Source organism: Cyprinus carpio, chromosome B19, assembly GCF_018340385.1.
Source record: "Cyprinus carpio isolate SPL01 chromosome B19, ASM1834038v1, whole genome shotgun sequence".
NCBI classification, from domain to species: domain Eukaryota; kingdom Metazoa; phylum Chordata; class Actinopteri; order Cypriniformes; family Cyprinidae; genus Cyprinus; species Cyprinus carpio.
The window spans coordinates 24308412-24328400 of record NC_056615.1 but is presented as its reverse complement, the minus strand read 5'-3'; the positions used below and the strand labels follow the sequence as shown (position 1 = coordinate 24328400).

Here is a 19989-nt window from a genome sequence, read left to right as displayed (position 1 = left end):
CAAAATTGCCATTAGGGTGCTCTAAACACGACAATTGGTATTCTATATAGAATTTATTATATGAACACGTATGTACTTGCTTTGTACATTATGTACATAATTTGTTTGGGCGTTTAGGGTCTTATCACCTGACACCTGACAGCAGGGTCTCATCACCCCCCCCATCCCCCCCCCAACACACACACACACGCACACACACACACACACACACACACACACACACAGTCTTTTAACATGGCTGCTACGCCCCTGCTCATGACTTACCTCACCATTCACTCTGCGTCTGTTAAAGTGCCATCAACCCCAGAACCAGCTGCGGAGATCTTTGACCACTTTGTAGTGCTTATTCCTTCTAATATGATCACAAATCCAACAGGCATGTTCAAGACCAAAGTATGTTGCCTTTGAAACAAAACGTTCTCTCCAGGTGAAGTATGATACAGGTCCTCGTTTTGGTCGAGGAGTGTCAGATGATCGGCCAGTTCTTTTGGGGATGGAAAGTCATCCACATGGATGAAGGCTTTACTTGGTATGAACAGCTCATAGTTTTCTCTGGGCGGGCCAATAACAACAGGAACGGCACCAAGCGCTAGAGCATTGAACAGCTTCTCTGTCACATAGTCTCTATGAATGGAATTCTCAAAAGACAGGTAGAATTTGCAACTGGACACTATATCGGAATACTCCTTATCATTAACTGGGTTGTTGAAGTGCCTGCCATAAGTTGACACCTTTATGAAATTCACTAACTCAGTATAATAATGTGATCGCTTAAAGTGTGAGTTATAGTGACTTACTATCCAACAAACTAATTTGTCCTTCTTTGGGATAGTATATTTTTTCTCTTCCTCTGTTCTTTCTGTGATCCTACCGTAAGGTACTGGAATATCCGAATCCCGGCGGTAGCTTGAAGTCAGATTAAATAGATCATTTAGCAAGGGAATTGGATTTGTATTAGTTGGAGACTCCATATTCCACCATACCCACTTTTGTAAAGCTGGTCGTGGGAGTTGTGGCATGTTGGATAAATCCCCACTAATATCTCTATGATGAAACATTACCCCATGTGCTTGGTTAAACAGACCTCTGTCATCCGTTAAATGACAGCCATGGATTTTGAAAGCCGAACTGCAGGGTCTTAATTCAAAACTGGTGCCAAAAGGCCACATCCAGATTAACAGAATGGTGTCTGGTTCTTCTTTCTCTTTAGATGTTGCTATCAGATGTTTGTCCAAGGTGATGTTCGAGGTGCACTCGTAGTTATGCATCTTAAGAACACTGAGGCAATTTTTTGTGCTGATGTTATTTATCTGGACGTGAGCACCAGTGAATTAGCTGAACAAGTTTTTGGTTGAGTCGTAGTACATGTAGATTGTAAAACATGCCATCAGAAATATGGCGATTGCAATGGTCTTAGTGGTTTTTGAAATAGTTGTTTTGTCCATCACTAATGTAGAGAAAAAGATGTAAAATGGATCAATATCTGGCTTAAAACCCTGGACAACAAAACCAGTCATAAGGGTCAATTTTTTGAATAAATAAGCTTTCTATTGGTTTGTTAGGATAGGACAATATTTGGCCGAGATATAAATATTTGAAAATCTGGAATCTGAGGGTGCAAAAAAATCCAAAAGTTGAGAAAATCACCTTTAAAGTTGTCCAAATGAAGTCCTTAGCAATGCATATTACTAATCAAAAATTAAGTTTTGACACATTTATGGTAGGAAATTTACAAAATATCTTCACTGAACATGATCTTTACTTAATATCCTAATGATTTTTGGCATAAAATAAAAATTTATCATTTGAACCCATATAATGCATTGTTGGCTATTGCTACAAATATACACATATTATAAAATGGGCTTTAAAATATATAAATGATCATCTTGAGTTGTATTGGAAAATATTTAATAACATTTTATTTTACAGAGTCCTTGTTAAATATTGTTATTACTGTAATAACAGTAAGTTATGCTTAACTAATCCTAAACCAAACCCTAAGCCTATGAGTACTTATTACCCGCAGTACTTTAATATATAATTATACTGGAAAATGTCACCTTAAAGTGTAAGTCTAAGGAAATATAAATGTTTGTATAGCTTACAGACAAAATATTTGCAAGATCTTCCTATGCATATTGTAATGTTGAATGAAGGGATATTTTTACTGTTCCTCATATGCCTGAATCTTATTTTGCATAGCCTATATGTTTCATATCGTAACTGTAAATTTACAGCATTATATATGAGACGTCTGCACATCATTGTGGTTTAAAATGATTATGCCTTGTCTCTTTTCTTTCCTGCATCTACTCTCGCGATGCGGTTCTTCTAATTTTGCTTAGGCTGGTGATACACGTGGCAACTTTTTGGGCAATGTTGCCAAGCAACTTTGGCTAATGTTGGCGTCAACGGGCAACAGTGTGAGACACGGGGCTCATGACTAGGGTTTCCACCTTCAGCAAGGCAAAATAAGGGACACCCATTCACAGCCCTGCCCTTTCTTTTGTTGAACACAAAAGAATAAATTTCGAAGAATGTGGGTAACTAAACAGTTTCTGGGCCTTAGCAACTTCCACAGTAGAGAAAAAAATATTATCAGAATCAATGGGGACCAGAAACTGTTTGGTTACCCACATTCTTCAAAGTATCTTTCATGTTTAACAGAAGAAAGAAATTATTACAGGTTTGCAACAACCTGTGGGTGTGTAAACGATGATAACATTTTTGGGTGAACTATCCCTTTAAGTCAGACAGTTTGTGCCTTCATCATTAGTTATAGGACAGACTCATTGATGACTTTCCCATTCAGCTCTACATCTGGAGAGTCTTGTGTTCAAAGGGCAGGTGTGAGTTCTAGATTTGTTTTAAACCACGCGGGTTTACCGCATGCTGCGCTCGCGTGAAAGAGCTTTAATAATGCAGTCACGCCATCTGCGTTTGAAGTTCATTGCGCGTCTAATCGGCTGTGCGTGGTAGATTAAGGTGCGAGCGTGTTAAAGTCGCTACCTTCGTCTTCTTTAGTAAATCCTCCTTCGGTTGTCATATTTATTCATATTCGTATTCATATTCACGGCCTTCTACTTAAGTTTTCACAATTTATTTTACTATAATTATGCGTTTTTATTTATTTATGTATTTTTGTATTTTTGGGTTCAAAGCTGTATACTTTTTTCCTTTTTTTATGTGGAATGCTGCTAAATTAATGCATAATTTGGATTATGTTTTGGACAACTGTCTTTCTACTTACAGTTAACATTATTCTATATCAGTTGGATACATGGATTTTATTATTATTATTATTATTATTATTATTTTAAGAATAACGGAATTTATTCACGTTTTAAGTGTTATACGTGCATGTTATCATTTAATCTGTACTTGCTATTGTATGGTGTCTCCTGCTTATGTGGAGAAAATCAATATAAAGAATTATTTTAATAATAAAAAATTATTAAAAGTGACCAAACTGTTTTCATGTCCTTTCACTGTTTCATTATTTAATAATTGCATGAAAGAATAAAGAACAAAATAAAACAACAACAACAACAACAACAACAACAAAAAAATTAAATAAATAAATTGTTTTTGTTGTATATGTCCATACATACCACTGTGGTGATTTTCAAATAATTTTACTGTATCATTCTTTAATGATTGCAGTCCAAAATCATGGAAAATGCTAGCTTTTTCACTATACAGTCAAATTTTGAAAATTCATAAAAAATGAAAATCAAATTGTTTTCTGCAAACTCCAACAGACTCTTGTTCTACATGACCCCAAGTACGACTGTGGTGATTTTCATATCATTTTACTGTATCATTCTTTAATAATTGCATGCCAAAATCATAAAAAATGCTATCTTTCACGCATATTTGAAAATTCATTAATTAAAATCAAATAGTTTTCTGCAAACTCCACCAGAATCTTGTTCTACATGTCCCCAAGTACCACTGTGGTCATTTACATATAATTTTACTGTATCATTCTTTAATAATTGCATGCCGAAATCATGCAACATGCTATCTTTTTCAGTATTCACTCATATTTGAAAATTCATTAAAAATTAAAATCTAATAGTTTTCTGCCAACTCCACCAGATTCTTTTTCTATATCTCCCCAGGTACCAGTGTGTTGATTGTCATCTTACTTTACAGTATAATTGTTTAATAATTGCTTATCAAATCATTACCAATGCTATCATCTTCCTTACTGTAAATACATTTAAAAAATCCATAAAAAGGTAAAATCTAATTGTTTTCTGCAAACTCCAACCAGTTTCTTTTTCTACATCTCTCCATATACCAGTGTGGGGATTGTCATCTTACTTTACTGTATAATTTTTAAAAAAAATTTTTAATAATAAGTGTATTTGACATTATGTTTGGCTTAATGAAGGTTTTGGTAATTCTCTTCCTGCCTTGTGTGTGCGGTTTCTCTGTCTTGACCCACAACATGAACATGTCATAACTTATGGGTGAATGTTAACAAATATTTATGTTAATTTGAATAAACATTTATGTAGCCTATTCCGATTTAATATTTTATCTTGTCTTCCAGATACAACTTTCAGTGTTGTGATGTACTATAAAATGTCTAATTGTTTAATAATTGCTTACCAAATCATCTATCTATCTTTGTATCTATTTGGCTATATTGTTACTAATTTTGTACTGTTAGTATAGTGCTTGTAGCACTAATTTGTATATTGTGGCACATATTTTCATTATGGTGAATGGTCTCCAGTGTCTCCAAGATGCTTCAAGAAACCCACCTGCAAAGCTACAGTACTGTTAACCATTTTAGGCACTTGTGTAAAATGCTGTAAAAAATTGTGCTATATATATATATATATATATTATATATATATATATATATATATATATATATATATATATATATATATATATATATATATATATATATATATATATATATAATTAAATTCTAAAAACTACATTAAATCAGCATTGGATGTGAGCATCCTTTACATTTAAAGCAGCTTTTCCCCTCTGTCCACTTGGAAATAGTGTTTCAGGTCGCTTGGCAAGTATGTTTCTTGTGGTATCTTGGAGACGTTGCCACAGTTCTTCTGGATTGAGTCTGTCTCAGTTTGTTCTGTTTCTTCATGTCATTCCAGACAGAATGATGATGATCAGATCAGATCTCTGTGTAAAGCACTGACTGTTGTCAGACAAAAATCTAAAATCTCAGTGGATTATTACAATTAATGTCAAAATAAATGTTTGGAAATGTATACTGCTATTTCCTACTGACACACTACAGCAAAAGAAATAATTGACATAAAGGCATTTTTGCTAGTAAAAATTCTAGTGTTGTAATTATTTTTTACTTATTTAAGTTCTCTGAATCCTGTTATCTTGAAAAGATGCTAAAAAGGTGTTTATTCTAATATTATATTTACAGTATATATATTGTACTGGTACTTCTACATGCTGTTGTATATATATTTCCACTTGAATTTTTTTGTCCAATAACGTGTTGCGAGAAGCCTTGCATATGCATCTGAATAGTCCTGCCACATTCAGTTCCAACTTCATGTTTTTAAACTTAATTTGTACAATAAATTTTCATTACTTTTAAAAAATGTCATGCTGGGTTAATATTCAATACATTTGCACTGAAAAATATAAAGAAAATCCTTCTGAAATGAGAATGATGCCATAGAACATTTTGGATGACTTATATAATGAAGATATGTGCCACAATATACAAATTAGTACTATAACCATATTGGTAATGATTTGGTAAGCAATTATTAAACAATTATACTGTAAAGATGACAATCACCACACTGGTACCTGGGGAGATGTAGAAAAAGAATCTGGTGGAGCTTGCAGAAAACAATTAGATTTTACCTTTTTATGGATTTTTAAAATGTATTTACAGTGAGGAAGAAGATAGCATTGGTCATGATTTGGTAAGCAATTATTAAACAATTATACTGTAAAGTAAAATGACGAACCCCACACTGGTACTTGGGGACATGTAGAGCAAGAGTCTGGTGGAGTTTGCAAAAAACTATTTGATTTAAATTTTTTATGAATTTTCAAATGTGAGTGTATAATGAGAAAGATAGCATTCTTCATGATTTTGACATGCAATTATTAAAGAATGATACAGTAAAATGATATGAAAATCCCCACAGTGGTACTTGGGGACATGTTGAATAAGAGTCTGGTGGAGTTTGCAGAAAACAATTAGATTTAAATTTTTTATGAATTTTCAAATATGCGTGTATAATGAGAAAGATAGCATTTGTCATATTTTTGGCATGCAATTATTAAAGAATGATACAGTAAAATGATATGAAAATCACCACAGTGGGACATGGGCACATGTAGAACAAGAGTCTGGTGGAGATTGCGAAAAACTATTTGATTTTAATTTTTTATGAATTTTCAAATCTGAGTGTATAGTGAGAAAGATAGCATTTTTCATGAATTCGGCATGCAAATATTAAAGAATGATACAGTAAAATGATATGAATATCCCCACAGTGGTACTTGGGGACATGTAGAATAAGAGTCTGGTAGAGTTGGCAAAAAAAAATTGATTTTTATTTTTTATGAATTTTCAAATATGCGTGAATAATGAGAAAGATAGCATTTGTCATATTTTTGGCATGCAATTATTAAAGAATGATACAGTAAAATGATATGAAAATCACCACAGTGGGACATGGGCACATGTAGAACAAGAGTCTGGTGGAGATTGCAAAAAACTATTTGATTTTAATTTTTTATGAATTTTCAAATCTGAATGTATAGTGAGAAAGATAGCATTTTTCATGAATTCGGCATCCAAATATTAAAGAATGATACAGTAAAATTATATGAATATCCCCACAGTGGTACTTGGGGACATGTAGAATAAGAGTCTGGTAGAGTTTGCAGAAAACAATTAGATTTTAATTTTTAATGAATTTTCAAATATGCGTGTATAGTGAGAAAGAAAGCATTTGTCGTTTTTGGCATGCAATTATTAAAGAATACAGTAAAATGATATGAAAATCACCACAGTGGTACATGGGCACATATAGAATAAGAGTCTGGTGGAGTTTGCAGAAAACAATTAGATTTTAATTCTAAATTCATTTTCAAATCTGAGTGTATAGTGAGAAAGATAGCATTTGTCATGTTTTTGGCATGCAATTATTAAAGAATGATACAGTAAAATAATATGAAAATCACCACAGTGGTACTTGGGGACATGTAGAATAAGAGTCTGGTGGAGTTTGCAGAAAACAATTAGATTTTAATTCTTTTTCAAATATGCATGTATAGTGAGAAAGATAGCATTTGTCATGTTTTGGCATGCAATTATTAAATAATGATACAGTAAAATGATATAAAAATCACCACAGTGGTACAATGGGTACATGCAGAATAAGATTCTGGTGGAGTTTGCAGAAAACAATTTGATTTTAATTTTTTATGAATTTTCAAATCTGACAAAGTAGTGAAAAAGATAGCATTTTTCATGATTTTGGCATGCAATTATTAAAGAATGATACAGTAAAATGATATGAAAATCACCACAGTGGTATGTGGGGTCATGTACAACAACAGTCTGGGGGAGTTTGCAGAAAACAAGTTGATTTTCATTTTTTATGATTGTTTTTTTTTTTTTTTTTTCCTGATTATGGCATGCCATTATTAAAGAATGAAACAATGCCATGGCAGTTTGGTTTTGTCCTTTTTAATATTTTTCCCCTCACTTTATTTAGATTCTTTCCACATAAGCAGGATACACCATACAATAGCTGGTACAGATTTAATGATAACATATGCACTTGTAACGCTCAAAACGTGAATGAATTCCGTCATTCTTAAAAAAAAAAAAAAAAAAAAAAAAAAAACCTTGGATCCAACTGATATTGAATAATGTTAACTGTAAGTATAAAAGAAAACTGTTGTACAAAACATAATCCAAATTATGCATTAATTTAGCAGCATTCCACACGAAAACAGGAAAAAGTATACAGCTTTAAACCCAAAAAGATAAATAAAATAAAAACATAATTATAGTAAAATAAACGGTGAAAACTTAAATAGAAGGACATGAATATATATAAATACTATAAGCGAATGATGATTTTTTTTTTAATGGCTTTAATTTGATTTGCCAGCCGCTAATAAAACATAACTATAGTAAAACAAACAGTTAAAAACATAATTAGAAGGCCGTGAATATGAATATATATTTACAATTATAATACAGTTTGCCTACATTTAATTGGATTTTTCTTATTTGTTCGCACTGGATGAAAGCTATTTAAACTACTTTTTTAAATTTAAAATGACAGCAAGGGTAGACTACTATTACACGTCAATTTACATGAATAGTTTGAAAAATATATTTATTTCGTCTTACCCCCACTAAATGTTCCGTCTGATGTCCAAATATCAGCTGGCCTTTCGTTTCTCTTTTAATAAAAACACAACTCTGGTTACATGTAGGCTATATCTGTTTATTAAACAAATTATCATTTTTTTCTATGTATTTTCTATTTCAACTGAAAAAAAAAATAATAATAATAAAATAAAAATAAATAAAAAATAAATAAAAATACGTTGACTTACCTCTATCGTAAGAGTCGAGAGCATCAAAATGTAGTAGTCTTGGGTGCGTCGCGTCCTGAGAATCCAATCCTTATATAGTGCATGTATGTTTGACGCACTTGTCAGGTATGGCGCTGCAGATGACGCGTTGCATATTTTGCATAATATTATTGTATATTAAAATGTGTTGATCAGACACTTAAGTCTTTATTAAAGACGATGTGCTCCCCGGACTAAATTGCATTCATGCATTTAGCGGAGCCTTTTATTTATTCAGTGACGTAGGGTAGAACAGGTACAGTTGGTACAGGGGTACAATTGAAACACCTTAAATAACTTGCGTGCACAACCAGTCTGATCTGTGATATTTGCTTCGCACATGCGTATTAGCGCCTTCTCCAATACGAAGATATCGGCGAAAGTTTTTTTTTTTTGGTAGGTTTTTTTTTTTTTCACATCATTTCTTCATTGAATAGCTTGTCATCCTTACATGACTGTTAAGGGTAACTTGCATTTTCGTAAACCTTAATCTGTGCTCTAAAAACTGACATATTTCATGACTTTGTGTCATGAAAGGTCATCGTAAAATCTAGAGAAATGTTCGAGGTGGTCAGCGGGGTACAGTTGAGACTGAATGTATTAAATGTACCCGCATAATCCGGAACATGCAATTTAGTTGCACTACATTATTGTGTTATTATGTTTATTATGTTTTTGTTTGCATTTCATCTGTTTTATTATTGCTGTTTGCAATTTTTTTTTTTTTTACTGCTACTCAACTTTACAACTGTTAATTATAAAATGATGAACTGAAATTAAATAATTTATTGCTGTTTGTCATTACTGTAAAATGTTTTACAAATGAACTACTTTTAACTTAACAAATAATCAAATAAAACACAGAATGGAAATAAAAAACGGTCGAATTCTATTTTTTAAAGGTATTTTACATTTGCAATGACTTGGTTAGGCAGCTTTATAGCATTACGGATGGGTGTCTCAACTGTACTCGGGTACTGTTCCAACTGTACCCAACATGGTACAAAAAACTTCTTGTGTTTATGAGCTTATTGTGGCAAATATGACCTGTTTGTGGATGTTAATAATTATTAATATATTAGTAGACAAGTAAAGGAACTGTCATATGAAAAATCACTTATTTTCTGTCGCAGGTTTTGGTGTGGTAAAAGGAAAAAGCAAAAAGTGTACCAACTGTACCCACCCTACATCACAAGCAATCTGTAGTAAGAATTAAGCCGAGTAATGTAGGTCTAAACGAATGTAGAAGACAAACCTCTTATGAAAAACCACAGGCATAATTTTAACTTCATATAATTATAACCTCGTCAGTTACTTAATTATGCTTTTTGTTCTATTCTTGTGCTCTTGAAACAATTAAGCGCGCACCACCCAGTTTAACGCCGCATTTCTGGAATATTTCCTTTGTAAAAAAAATCGAATCAAACGTTTGCGCTGTGTGCGACTGAGGTGTTTCTGACATAGACTAGACTACCTTATTTGTTACAAATGGCGGGAGCATTCAATTGCAACTATGTGAGGTGTCGTCCACTTCAGTTATTTTAGATATACAAAACATTTCGTTATGCCGCTTAATACTGCAAACTAATATTTGATATCAAATCATTTTAATGCATCAATCATAAACACATTTATTTGTATCGCAAGTATTTTTGTTTACCGCACTGTTATTTATTTAGCGGCTGTAGTCTCGCGCATTCAAGGAAAATAATGTGGGCACTTATTAATTGTTGTAGGTTTTTTCTCCACAATACTGAACCGACACGTTCCCGCTGTAAATAAATAAATACCATTACAAACTATCAACTGTTAACTATCAAAATTATTAACAGTAGTATGTTTTGGCCCATATTCCATTAGGACTCAGTTTTAACGTCACCAATAGAAGGCAACAACCAACAGGGACCTTTACAGTTTCAATTAAATCCAATACAATTCTCATTAAAACCACTACTTTTTTTTTTTCCCCTAGCTGGAATGTTTAGTAATTTACCAAACTTTTCATTTCACTCACCCAAACATACAGGTTGACAGCAGATGATGAATCTGTTGGAGGTGCAACCAGGGTTGAGATTACCTGGATCACAGTCAAACCGTTTTTTTTTTTGTTTTTAATCTAGTTTTTTTTTTGGATTGGCTTATATTATGTTAAGTTATGGTCTTGTCATGTCTGACAGACATTCTCAGGCTTTGTTTTTTCCTCAGCTTTATTTCAACAGGTGTGGACAGGCTTTAGTTAAGCATGGAATGGTGACAATGACTGTCCTCTCTCTCAATGTGAGTAAGTTATGCTCCTCAGAAGACATGTTCACTGACACCTGCAGTAGCAGACAGTAGGCGATTAAAGACAAGTATTAGTCTAAGAAAACGTCCTCAGCCATATTCATGTGCGAGGACATTCCGTCAAGTAACGATTAGTCAAAAACTTTATTTGAATCCTGTTTGCCTGAAATCAATTACTATATTACAAGCTTTTTACAACTTAAAAATAGATTAATAACTATCACTACCATATCTATGTACTTGTAAATACAACATTCTTTTTTTTTTTTTTACAAATCCCGTACCGACATGTTAATCAGTAAATGTAAGGCAGAACAACAAAGAGGGGGGAAAAAGTTCACAACTGTCCATCTAATCCACACTCCATTTATGAAAAATTGAGCTCTTCTGCAGATCTGAAATGCAGTCTATTCTCTGGAGAATAAACACAAACGTACAAACAGGAAGATCTAACAATATGACACTGAACAAGCTGTGGATAAACTGTTATCAGTGCCAACCTGCATGGCTAGGCTGACTGCAAACATCACTATATGAACATGACTGATAACGAAATGACTAGTTACCACATTTCTGCAGCAATACTATATAGTATAAGACAACCGTTCCAGAACCGTTGGTTACGGTCCTGTCATCTGAACAGCAGATGCACTGTTTAAAAACAGAAGAAAACGAAAGCAATTTTGCGGCTTTACAGGCAAATTTAGCCAACGTTTATATTATAGAACAAGTTCATACACTGTTAAAATGCACCATCAAAGGCTGTCTTTGACACAACGCTATCCTACAAAACCAGTCCGTAGGCAGCATGTGGACAAGGCCTGCTTTCAACCAGATCACAAAAAAAATGCAAGCAGCATAGCCGTGCCGTCCTGTAATGGGAAAATCACAGAAAAGCCAGCATTAACAATGCGCCACAAAGTGCGAGGATTATTGGAGGACGACAACTCTAAACTTGAAACAAATCCCATGGTCCATCTTTAGAATAAATGATAAAAGGCAATCGACCTACCGGTTTCCCAAAAGAAGGTTGTGTTACGACTGAAGGAGCCATGCTGATTTATTAATGGCAGAGCATCTGTTGGCACTTCTGGACCTTACGTTCACAAACTTACCGGAGGGTAATGAAGTCCAACAAACCCCCTGAGAGAACTTAAAGATAATGGCTTGTCCCTGAAAGGGACACGACCAGGACAAAAGACAAAAACATCTAACGCTTACAGTTTTTACAGTTCAGCTCACACTCAGACGCTTTCTGCTCTGAGTGATTATTCACAGTGCATAACATGGGGTAGCGGATGAGAGGAAAAACCAACAACAAAACATTGAACATGTTGCCTGACGTAGTAGTTAAGACATTTTCCAGGGACATGCTTTCCGCTTCCCATCTCAAGTGCTACGCTTTACCTACATACAGGCTCTGACGGCCACGTCTAGCTCTGTGCACATCCAACCAAATGTGCAGTGCTACCTAGGTACAAGAGAAAACAATCAAGTTAGCTGTTATTGATGATGGAATGCAATACTTTCCTTCATCTCACTCTTTTCTGAGCGAAGACGACCTTCCGCACCAGACTAAGGTGATACAATGGAGCTTGCTGGAATGTAGAGGAATGTTATCCGATGGGGGAATGGCTGTTAATAAGGTGCAGGCTTTGTGTCTTTAGATGTGCATGTGAGATTGTCTGTTTATGAGCGCATGGGTCTGTATGAGGAACCCTCGTCGCCGATGCAGCCCGAGCAACTGGTCACAGTGTTTACCTCCCAACAGGCGGCAAAGGAGGGGCTCCTCTCATTACTGCCAAACAAACAGAGACACATATGAGTACAAGATCAAAAATCCCTGTTGAAATGGTACCAGGTCCAAATCATAGCCATCAGACAAAAGCATTCAGCAGAGGCATGTGATAAAGCTACTAGGGGTGTGATTCAATTCAATTCCATATCACGATGCATCGATGCGATTATATCTAATTTATTTTGTGCATTTTTATTAAATTATATAAGCAGGCTACTTTTTAAAATAAATATAATTATATATTAATAATTACTGTTAAGAATTATACAAAGTAAACATAGCTTTGAAACATACAAGCAAATATAAAGTAATAAAGGGGGAAAAAGACGATTACCAAGGGATAAACAAAAAGCACTTTCAGTATAATAGTGCTCTAAGCTTAAAAAAAGTTTACAGACAAACATAGTTATTGTTTTTTTTTTCCTCAGCATTTTGATTATTACTGATGAGTTCATAGACAGTGTCAGCTTTAATAGGCTGCATTCACACTAATGCACAGATCTCAGATGTTTTGTCCTGTTCTGAATACATAACTGACTGACTACACACCAATTTCAAAGCATAAAAGTATTCAGAGAAGCAAGTGCATTTAAACACAGCCGCAAGCCTCAGGACAAACAAACACAAAGCGAAGTGAAAGTCACTATGTGAGTTTTGTGCATCTAATACGTACTGCATTCCAAACAGCAGACATTAAAGCATATCTAAAGTAAAAAAGCTCATGAGAGAATACGAGTGATCAAAGGAGGCGTTGTGCTCACTGTGAGATGAATTGCATGTATTTGTTGAAGCTTGTTGCGTTTCTGAACAAAACTGCTAGATTGACCTGTTAATTTCTTGGGACTTACCTCTGTTAGCTTTGCTTGGGTATATCTTAGTGAAGTGTCTGTACTCTTCTGGAGGAGGAAAGTCATCCAGAGGATGAAAAGAATACTTGGACTCAAAATCATCTGTTGGAAGAGACAAATAAAAATTAAAACATTGTATAGCATTTTTTTTTTATATCATAATGTATACTACCATGCAAAGTTTGGGGTCAGTATGATTATTATTTATTTTTTTAACTTTTATTCAGCAAGGACACGTTAAATTGATCAAAAGTGACAGCAAAGACGTTTATCATGATGTTTGAATGGAATTCTGAACAAAATCTATCAGTTTCTACAAAAAATATTAAACAGCATTGACTGTTTTCAACATTGATAAAAAAATGTTTCTTGAGCAGCAAATCAGCATATCAGAATGATTTCTGAAGGATAATGTAACACTCAAGGTTTAAATTAAAATAAGTTCACAATATTACTGTTTTTACTGTATTTTTAATCAAATACATGCAGCCTTAGAAAGCAGTTTTGCTGGTCACTCTGGATAAGAATGTCTGCTAAATGCGTAAAAATGTATAAAATGCCAATATTTGGCAACACCACCAATACAGAGATTATATGAAAGTTTCAAAGGGGCTTGACAAACCACAAAATTACATTATCGATGATCTTAGAGAGAATGAGCACATGCCTAATAATGCCACTGGATTGTGGCTATTAAGTCTAATTATTTGATGCAATTATCTTGTTAGGATCGTCATACACTGAATATTCAATGACCCAGTAACAGCTGCAACTGCGGATGCCTTTGAACTCATTAAATGAGTAACTTGTTTTTATATGAAAATCAATCTGAATATATTTAGATTTGGTTTAACACATGCCGACTTATTTTGCACAATACCAAGGCCCAAGAATAAAGACAGGCCACTGTGAGTGTGTTTCTATAATTCACATGACAGAACCATCCCTTGCCCTATGAGATGAGCGCAGCGTCAATGTTTAAATTTGGACAAAACATCACCCTCTCTATATGAACGGAGGATGATGAAATGAGGATGTGAGGACAGGTGCAGGGTAAGAGTTAGCTTGAAGGACTCACCTACAAAGGAACGGGAAATGGAAGTGTGTCCATTGCGGATGGGTGGGGGAGGGGGCGGGGGTCCAGCTGGTGTGCGGGACGGGGGAGGAGGGGGCTTGCCTCGGCTTGGGACATCCGAGGTAGTGCCATGAGTCCGGTAAGGAGGTGGAGGGGGCGGAGGAGCATCCCGGCCATTTCGTGACGACTGCCCAGGAACTGGAGGAGCTAGTAAAAGAAAGAAGTCACGTTGAAACAACCAGGAAATAACTAAAAGACAAACACCAACAGACGAATCATTTAAAATTATATTTCTCATGCACCATAGTTCAACTCAGTTATATGACAGCTTTGTGTGAGGTTTGATCTGGGGTTGACATGCCCCATCCAATTTTTTGATGTTATGATGAAGCTATGTGATCGATCTATTCCTCACACAAATATGATCATGTCTCAGAATAAAGGGCCTTAAGGGGCTGTCACGCTGCACTTTTCCTTCCATTGACTTCCATTCATACTCATGCAAATGCATCAGATTGGAAACATAAGCTCATGCAAAAAAATTCGCATTTCGCTGCGTTCCAAAGTTCACGTTTGGTGAACTCTGACCTGCGAATTCGCATCACGTGAAGACGTGTGACCAGTACAATATCGATACGTCACTGTGTGACCTCTCTGTACAGAAATTAAAAAAATGGAGTAAGCGCTAATTTTAGCCGTAGCGCAGTGTCCTATTTTATATGTTCAAAAGTCTAGTGTGACCACCCCTTTAATCTTATAAACTATATCTATAGTGATATTGTGATATCCTATAAGGAAACTGAGAGATGTGATTACAATGACAGATGTAAAGCATTTTTTAAACCATTTTTAACATTAATAGTAAGAGCAGCAAATCAGCATACTATAATAATTTCTGAAAGATCATGTGACACTGACAACTAGAATAATGATGCTGAAAATTCAGCTTTATAATCACAGGAATAAATTACATTTTAAAATATATTAAAGTAGAAAACGGTTAAACGGTTATTATTTCATAATATTACTGTTTTTATTACTGTATTTCTGTTAGTAGTGTAGTCTAAAACAAAAATAACTCATTTTAGTAAATTAGATAAATGTCACAGACAACAAGAGCTCACCTGCGCCTCGTCCCGGGGGCTCTCGTGCTGGAGGAGGGGGTCTGGCGGCCTGTGGGGTGGGTGACGATGGTGGAGGCGGCGCATGTCCACGTGTCGGTGTGTGTCCACCTGCAGAAGGCTTCTTGCTGAGTGAGTTGTGTCTCTGGGGCAGTTCGGGGGCTGCCTCATTCACAGGACTGGAGGGGCCATTGGAAACCCCAGACTGCTGACGGTAAGGGGGCGGCGGCGGAGCCAGGGAGGAAGAAGAGGATGAAGACGAGCGGCTGCTCGCAGGTGACGGAGGAGGTTTCACTGGTGGAGGGGGTGCATTTTCACGCACCGGTGCTGGAGAAGGTCCTCGCTGCCCTGGAGTCGGCGGAAGTGGCTTTTCACGATTGTACAAGGGCGCTGTGGCTTTCTGCGGTGGGGCAGGAGGAGCATTTCCACGCCGAGACATGGGGGGTGGTGGAGGTGGGGCAGAAGAGCTGTGCTTCATGCCTGTAGACGGGCTGCTGCCTCCACCGGGGGAACGGGAGAGATCAGGCAGGGACGGTCTCTGGGAACGGCCAGACTCTGGAGGAGAGGCCTGCTGAGAGGGACTGTTGGGTTCATCGAGGCTGCCGGGGAGGCGAGGAGCAGCAGAACGAGTGCCAGGAGGGTGCAATGCAGACCTACCTGCAGAACCATCTGCAACACAACCGGTTCAGCAGGAGAATCAACAATAATTACAAGGAGTTTGGTTTGAGGAAACTACCTTTGCATATCTGAGAAACACTGGCACAATAATCAAACATCAATCATATTTTTAGAAAACTAACACTGCAGAATGAATAAACAAATTAAAAAAGAAAGCAAAAAAAAAAAAAAAAAAAACAAAGTAGAAAATCTACACATTCTTAAAAGTAAAGGTTATTTTTTGGCATCTATGGCTCGAAGAAGAACCTTTAACATCTGTGGTATCTTTCCATTCTGCAAAAGGTTCTTTACAGACTGTTTATAGTCGGGGGTGCAAGGTGCAGCAGAACGAGTGCCAGAAGGGTGCAGACAACCCTCAGAACCATCTGCAACACAACCGGTTCAGCAGGAGAATCAACCATAATTACAAGGTGTGAGTAACTACCTTTGCATATCTGAGAAACACTGGCACAATATTTAAATATCAACCATATTTTTAGACAATGAACAATGCAGAATGAATAAGCAAATTTTTAGGAAAATTTGCCAACCGTTATTACAAGGTGTGAGTTTAGTTTGAGGAAAAACCACCTTTACATATCTGATAAGACTGATAAACAAATACAGACTGGAAGTTAACTTCGGGCCAGGCGTGTGTGCCGGATGAAACAATCCATAGTGGAAAAAGGATCTTTAGATTTTTAAAATGTTCCTCACTAAGAAAAAAATGGTTCTTCTAAGAACTGTTCACAGAAAGATTCTTTCGGAAACCAAAAATAGTTCTTCTATGGCACTGCTGCAAAAACACCTTTTTGGAACCTTTATTTTCAAGAGTGTAGCTGTTATCACTGGTGTCAACTGTAAATGATTTGAATATTTTTCAAATTCTCATGTTAGCACCAACAATAGCATATTGAGCACAACATAAAACGATTCAATTGTTTGATTAACTATTCCTTTAAATAGAACAAAACCAAACATTTTTAACAATCATCACACCTCCTACAGATCGTAATTTCGGGACGCCACCCTGAAACAGCCCTCCCACCGGCTGGACCGGTGCAGAAGACCCTCCACTGCTGGACACACCTCCGCCACTTCCTTTCGGCTCTGGAAAACCACAAAAGAATTCAGTGATGTCCCACGTTTGCTGACCTATCAAATTCATGCTATTCTCAGGTGTCTTCCACTTACTCTCAATCATAGGTGCACTCCTGTCATTGACAACGCCAACTTTCTTCAGCTTGGTCCCTTTGCAGATATCAGAGAGCAATGCCCCTCTGCCCTTCGTTTCATCTCGGCTCAGCTTGGGAGGGGTTGTGTTTGCCTGTGGAAAAACCGAGCGTTTCTTTCTGTTCAAGTCAAGTCTTCACAGAGGCAGCTGAAGTACGCATTGCGCATGCTGTGAATATTTTTGAGGTAAGGTTTTGCAGTTCCCAATAAAGTTACATGCCAAATAGAGAGAACTTACCTGGATAAGGGTGGGGGGAGGAGGGGGAGGGGGAGGAATGGGCATCTTGGATTTCTGTCCGGTGTTTACAGCTGAGAGTATGTGACAATTAAAACTTCATGAAGACAGCTACCTATAGAAACAGAAAATAATTGTCAATCAAACGGATTGTAACTTTAACACACTATATATATATATATATATATATATATATATATATTATATATATATATATATATAAAACGTGTGTTTGCATATATGGGGTTAACTCGGAAGAACTAGGCCATTTTTCCCCATGAAATATGAACAGTAAAATTCTAAAATATTATTACAGAATTTAATAATTGAATTGAATATATTTCAAAATGCAATGAATTAATGTGATGTTTCTGCTCAACAAACTTTCTTAATATCATCAATGTTGAAAACAGTTGTGCTGCTTCATATTTTGTGGAAACTGATAATTTTTCTGATTCAAAGACGGTTAAAAAGAAAAGCATTTATTTGAAACGGCAATCTTTCGTAACATTATAAATGCCTTTACTGTCACTTTTGATAAATGTAATGCATCCTTGCTGAATAAAAGTATTAATTTCCACAAAAAAAACTTATAAAACTGTGGTAGATATACAGAATATATATCCGATTTCCTAAATCTGACATTCAGAAATCAGTGATTCGTAAGTGCTTCACGATTCATAACTGCTGGAAAGTGGTGCACATATATTTTCCAAGTTTATGGTGCAAAACAGACAAGCCAGATGTTTGTCATTACAAACAGGCAGACCCTGATCCATATTCTTCTGCATTTAATCATAAACCTCTTTTTTAATAAGTTAACAAGTTGACAACCACACAGTAAAGTACATCTGACAGCTCATGACTTTTATTTCTTTCGATAACATTTTGCTGTTTTAAAAAACAGAATGGAAACCATATTAACTATAATTATTATTACTGTAAAATATATAAACGTATATGGGACATCCGCATTTTTGATGCCCATGATGGCTAGAATCAGAAGTTTATTGTAAAAAAAAAAAAAAAAAAAAAAAAAAAAAAATTTAGGAATAGTGATTCAGATGAAACTAGATTATATACAGTAGTATGTAAACAACACGGCCTGCAGGCTACGACCATTTAACTCGTATAACGTTACTCTTTTCAGCTCATTTCGTTGACGACAAAATCATTAAATATCGCTCATCAAGTGACACTGAAATGCATGTCTCGTGTTTTATTTGCATATTTATTTATTGTGAATTAGCTCAACTTTAGCCTTAGCTTAGCTTGGCCGCGCGCTTGGCAGGTGCGTCCATCACATCAAGACGTTTCGTGAAGAAAATGTTCCGTCGGTTAAACTTGACACAACGTGTTTATGTAATGAAGTAATACAATGTTTGTGCCTACTTTTTCCCCACAGTGTCCGATGTTTTCGTAAACCGGGCTCTCTCATACATGATCTCGCGCGTCAATCGCCCTGATTTGCTACTGCTGCGCCTCCGTTCAAACCGGAAATTACGTCACTGTACGTCTTGTCGTGAACACTTTTATTATTGATTTTAAAAGAGCTAGCTTTATTAAATAATTGCACGCAAAGATGCAAAATTCTGACTGATTGGGATTATCCTGTTAGGGTTTCTATTATAGCCCTGTTATTTTTTTATTTTTTTTTTTTTTTTGCTAAATATTTTCGCTTAAATATATAGTAGATTTATATTATATCCCTTTTTATAATTCTATCTATTTTTATTTTATATACGATTATATTGAACTCCCAGTTCTCTGACCTTGTGAACATTTACACATAATGCGAAAAAAAAAAATGTAAGCCCTCCTTTATTTCTTAATGATTTTGTGAGAATGTTTTGTTTCAAATGCGTCAAAGTCAAGCTGACAGATCATTCGCAGATAATTAAATGTAGCCATATTATCACCTTCCCAACGTCATGTCACTGAAACTGATGTTTCCATTCAAAATGCGTGCGCTTATTGAAATAGTACTAAAATATCCCCAATAAAACTGATTCTCAAATGCAGATTCTCGTGCATATTTCATTCAAGCAATGCTATTTTATGATACTGAGGAAGAAAACCGCACAGGAATGCCCAATGCTGACACGTGGTGG

General features: G+C 35.6%; 1 protein-coding gene and 1 pseudogene across 2 annotated transcripts; both read right to left on the bottom strand.

Annotated features, from left to right (window-relative positions):
* Nucleotides 1-206: 206 nt before the first annotated feature.
* LOC122140757 lies at nt 207-9028 on the bottom strand (annotated as a pseudogene).
* Nucleotides 9029-11941: 2913 nt separating this feature from the next.
* On the bottom strand, nt 11942-19415 carry wipf2b (WAS/WASL interacting protein family, member 2b). Of its 2 annotated transcripts, XM_042744818.1 has the most exons (8): nt 19271-19415; nt 17882-17993; nt 17605-17737; nt 17410-17520; nt 15757-16422; nt 14636-14839; nt 13558-13659; nt 11942-12709 (listed from the first exon to the last, which is right to left on the bottom strand). In XM_042744818.1, the coding sequence occupies exons 2-8, from the start codon at nt 17924-17926 to the stop codon at nt 12669-12671; spliced, it is 1302 nt and encodes a 433-aa protein (XP_042600752.1). In that variant the 5' UTR covers nt 17927-17993; nt 19271-19415; the 3' UTR covers nt 11942-12668. The 2 variants fall into 2 exon arrangements, with proteins under 2 accessions (XP_042600752.1, XP_042600751.1); XM_042744817.1 differs by having other exon boundaries at nt 17410-17737.
* Nucleotides 19416-19989: the final 574 nt, after the last annotated feature.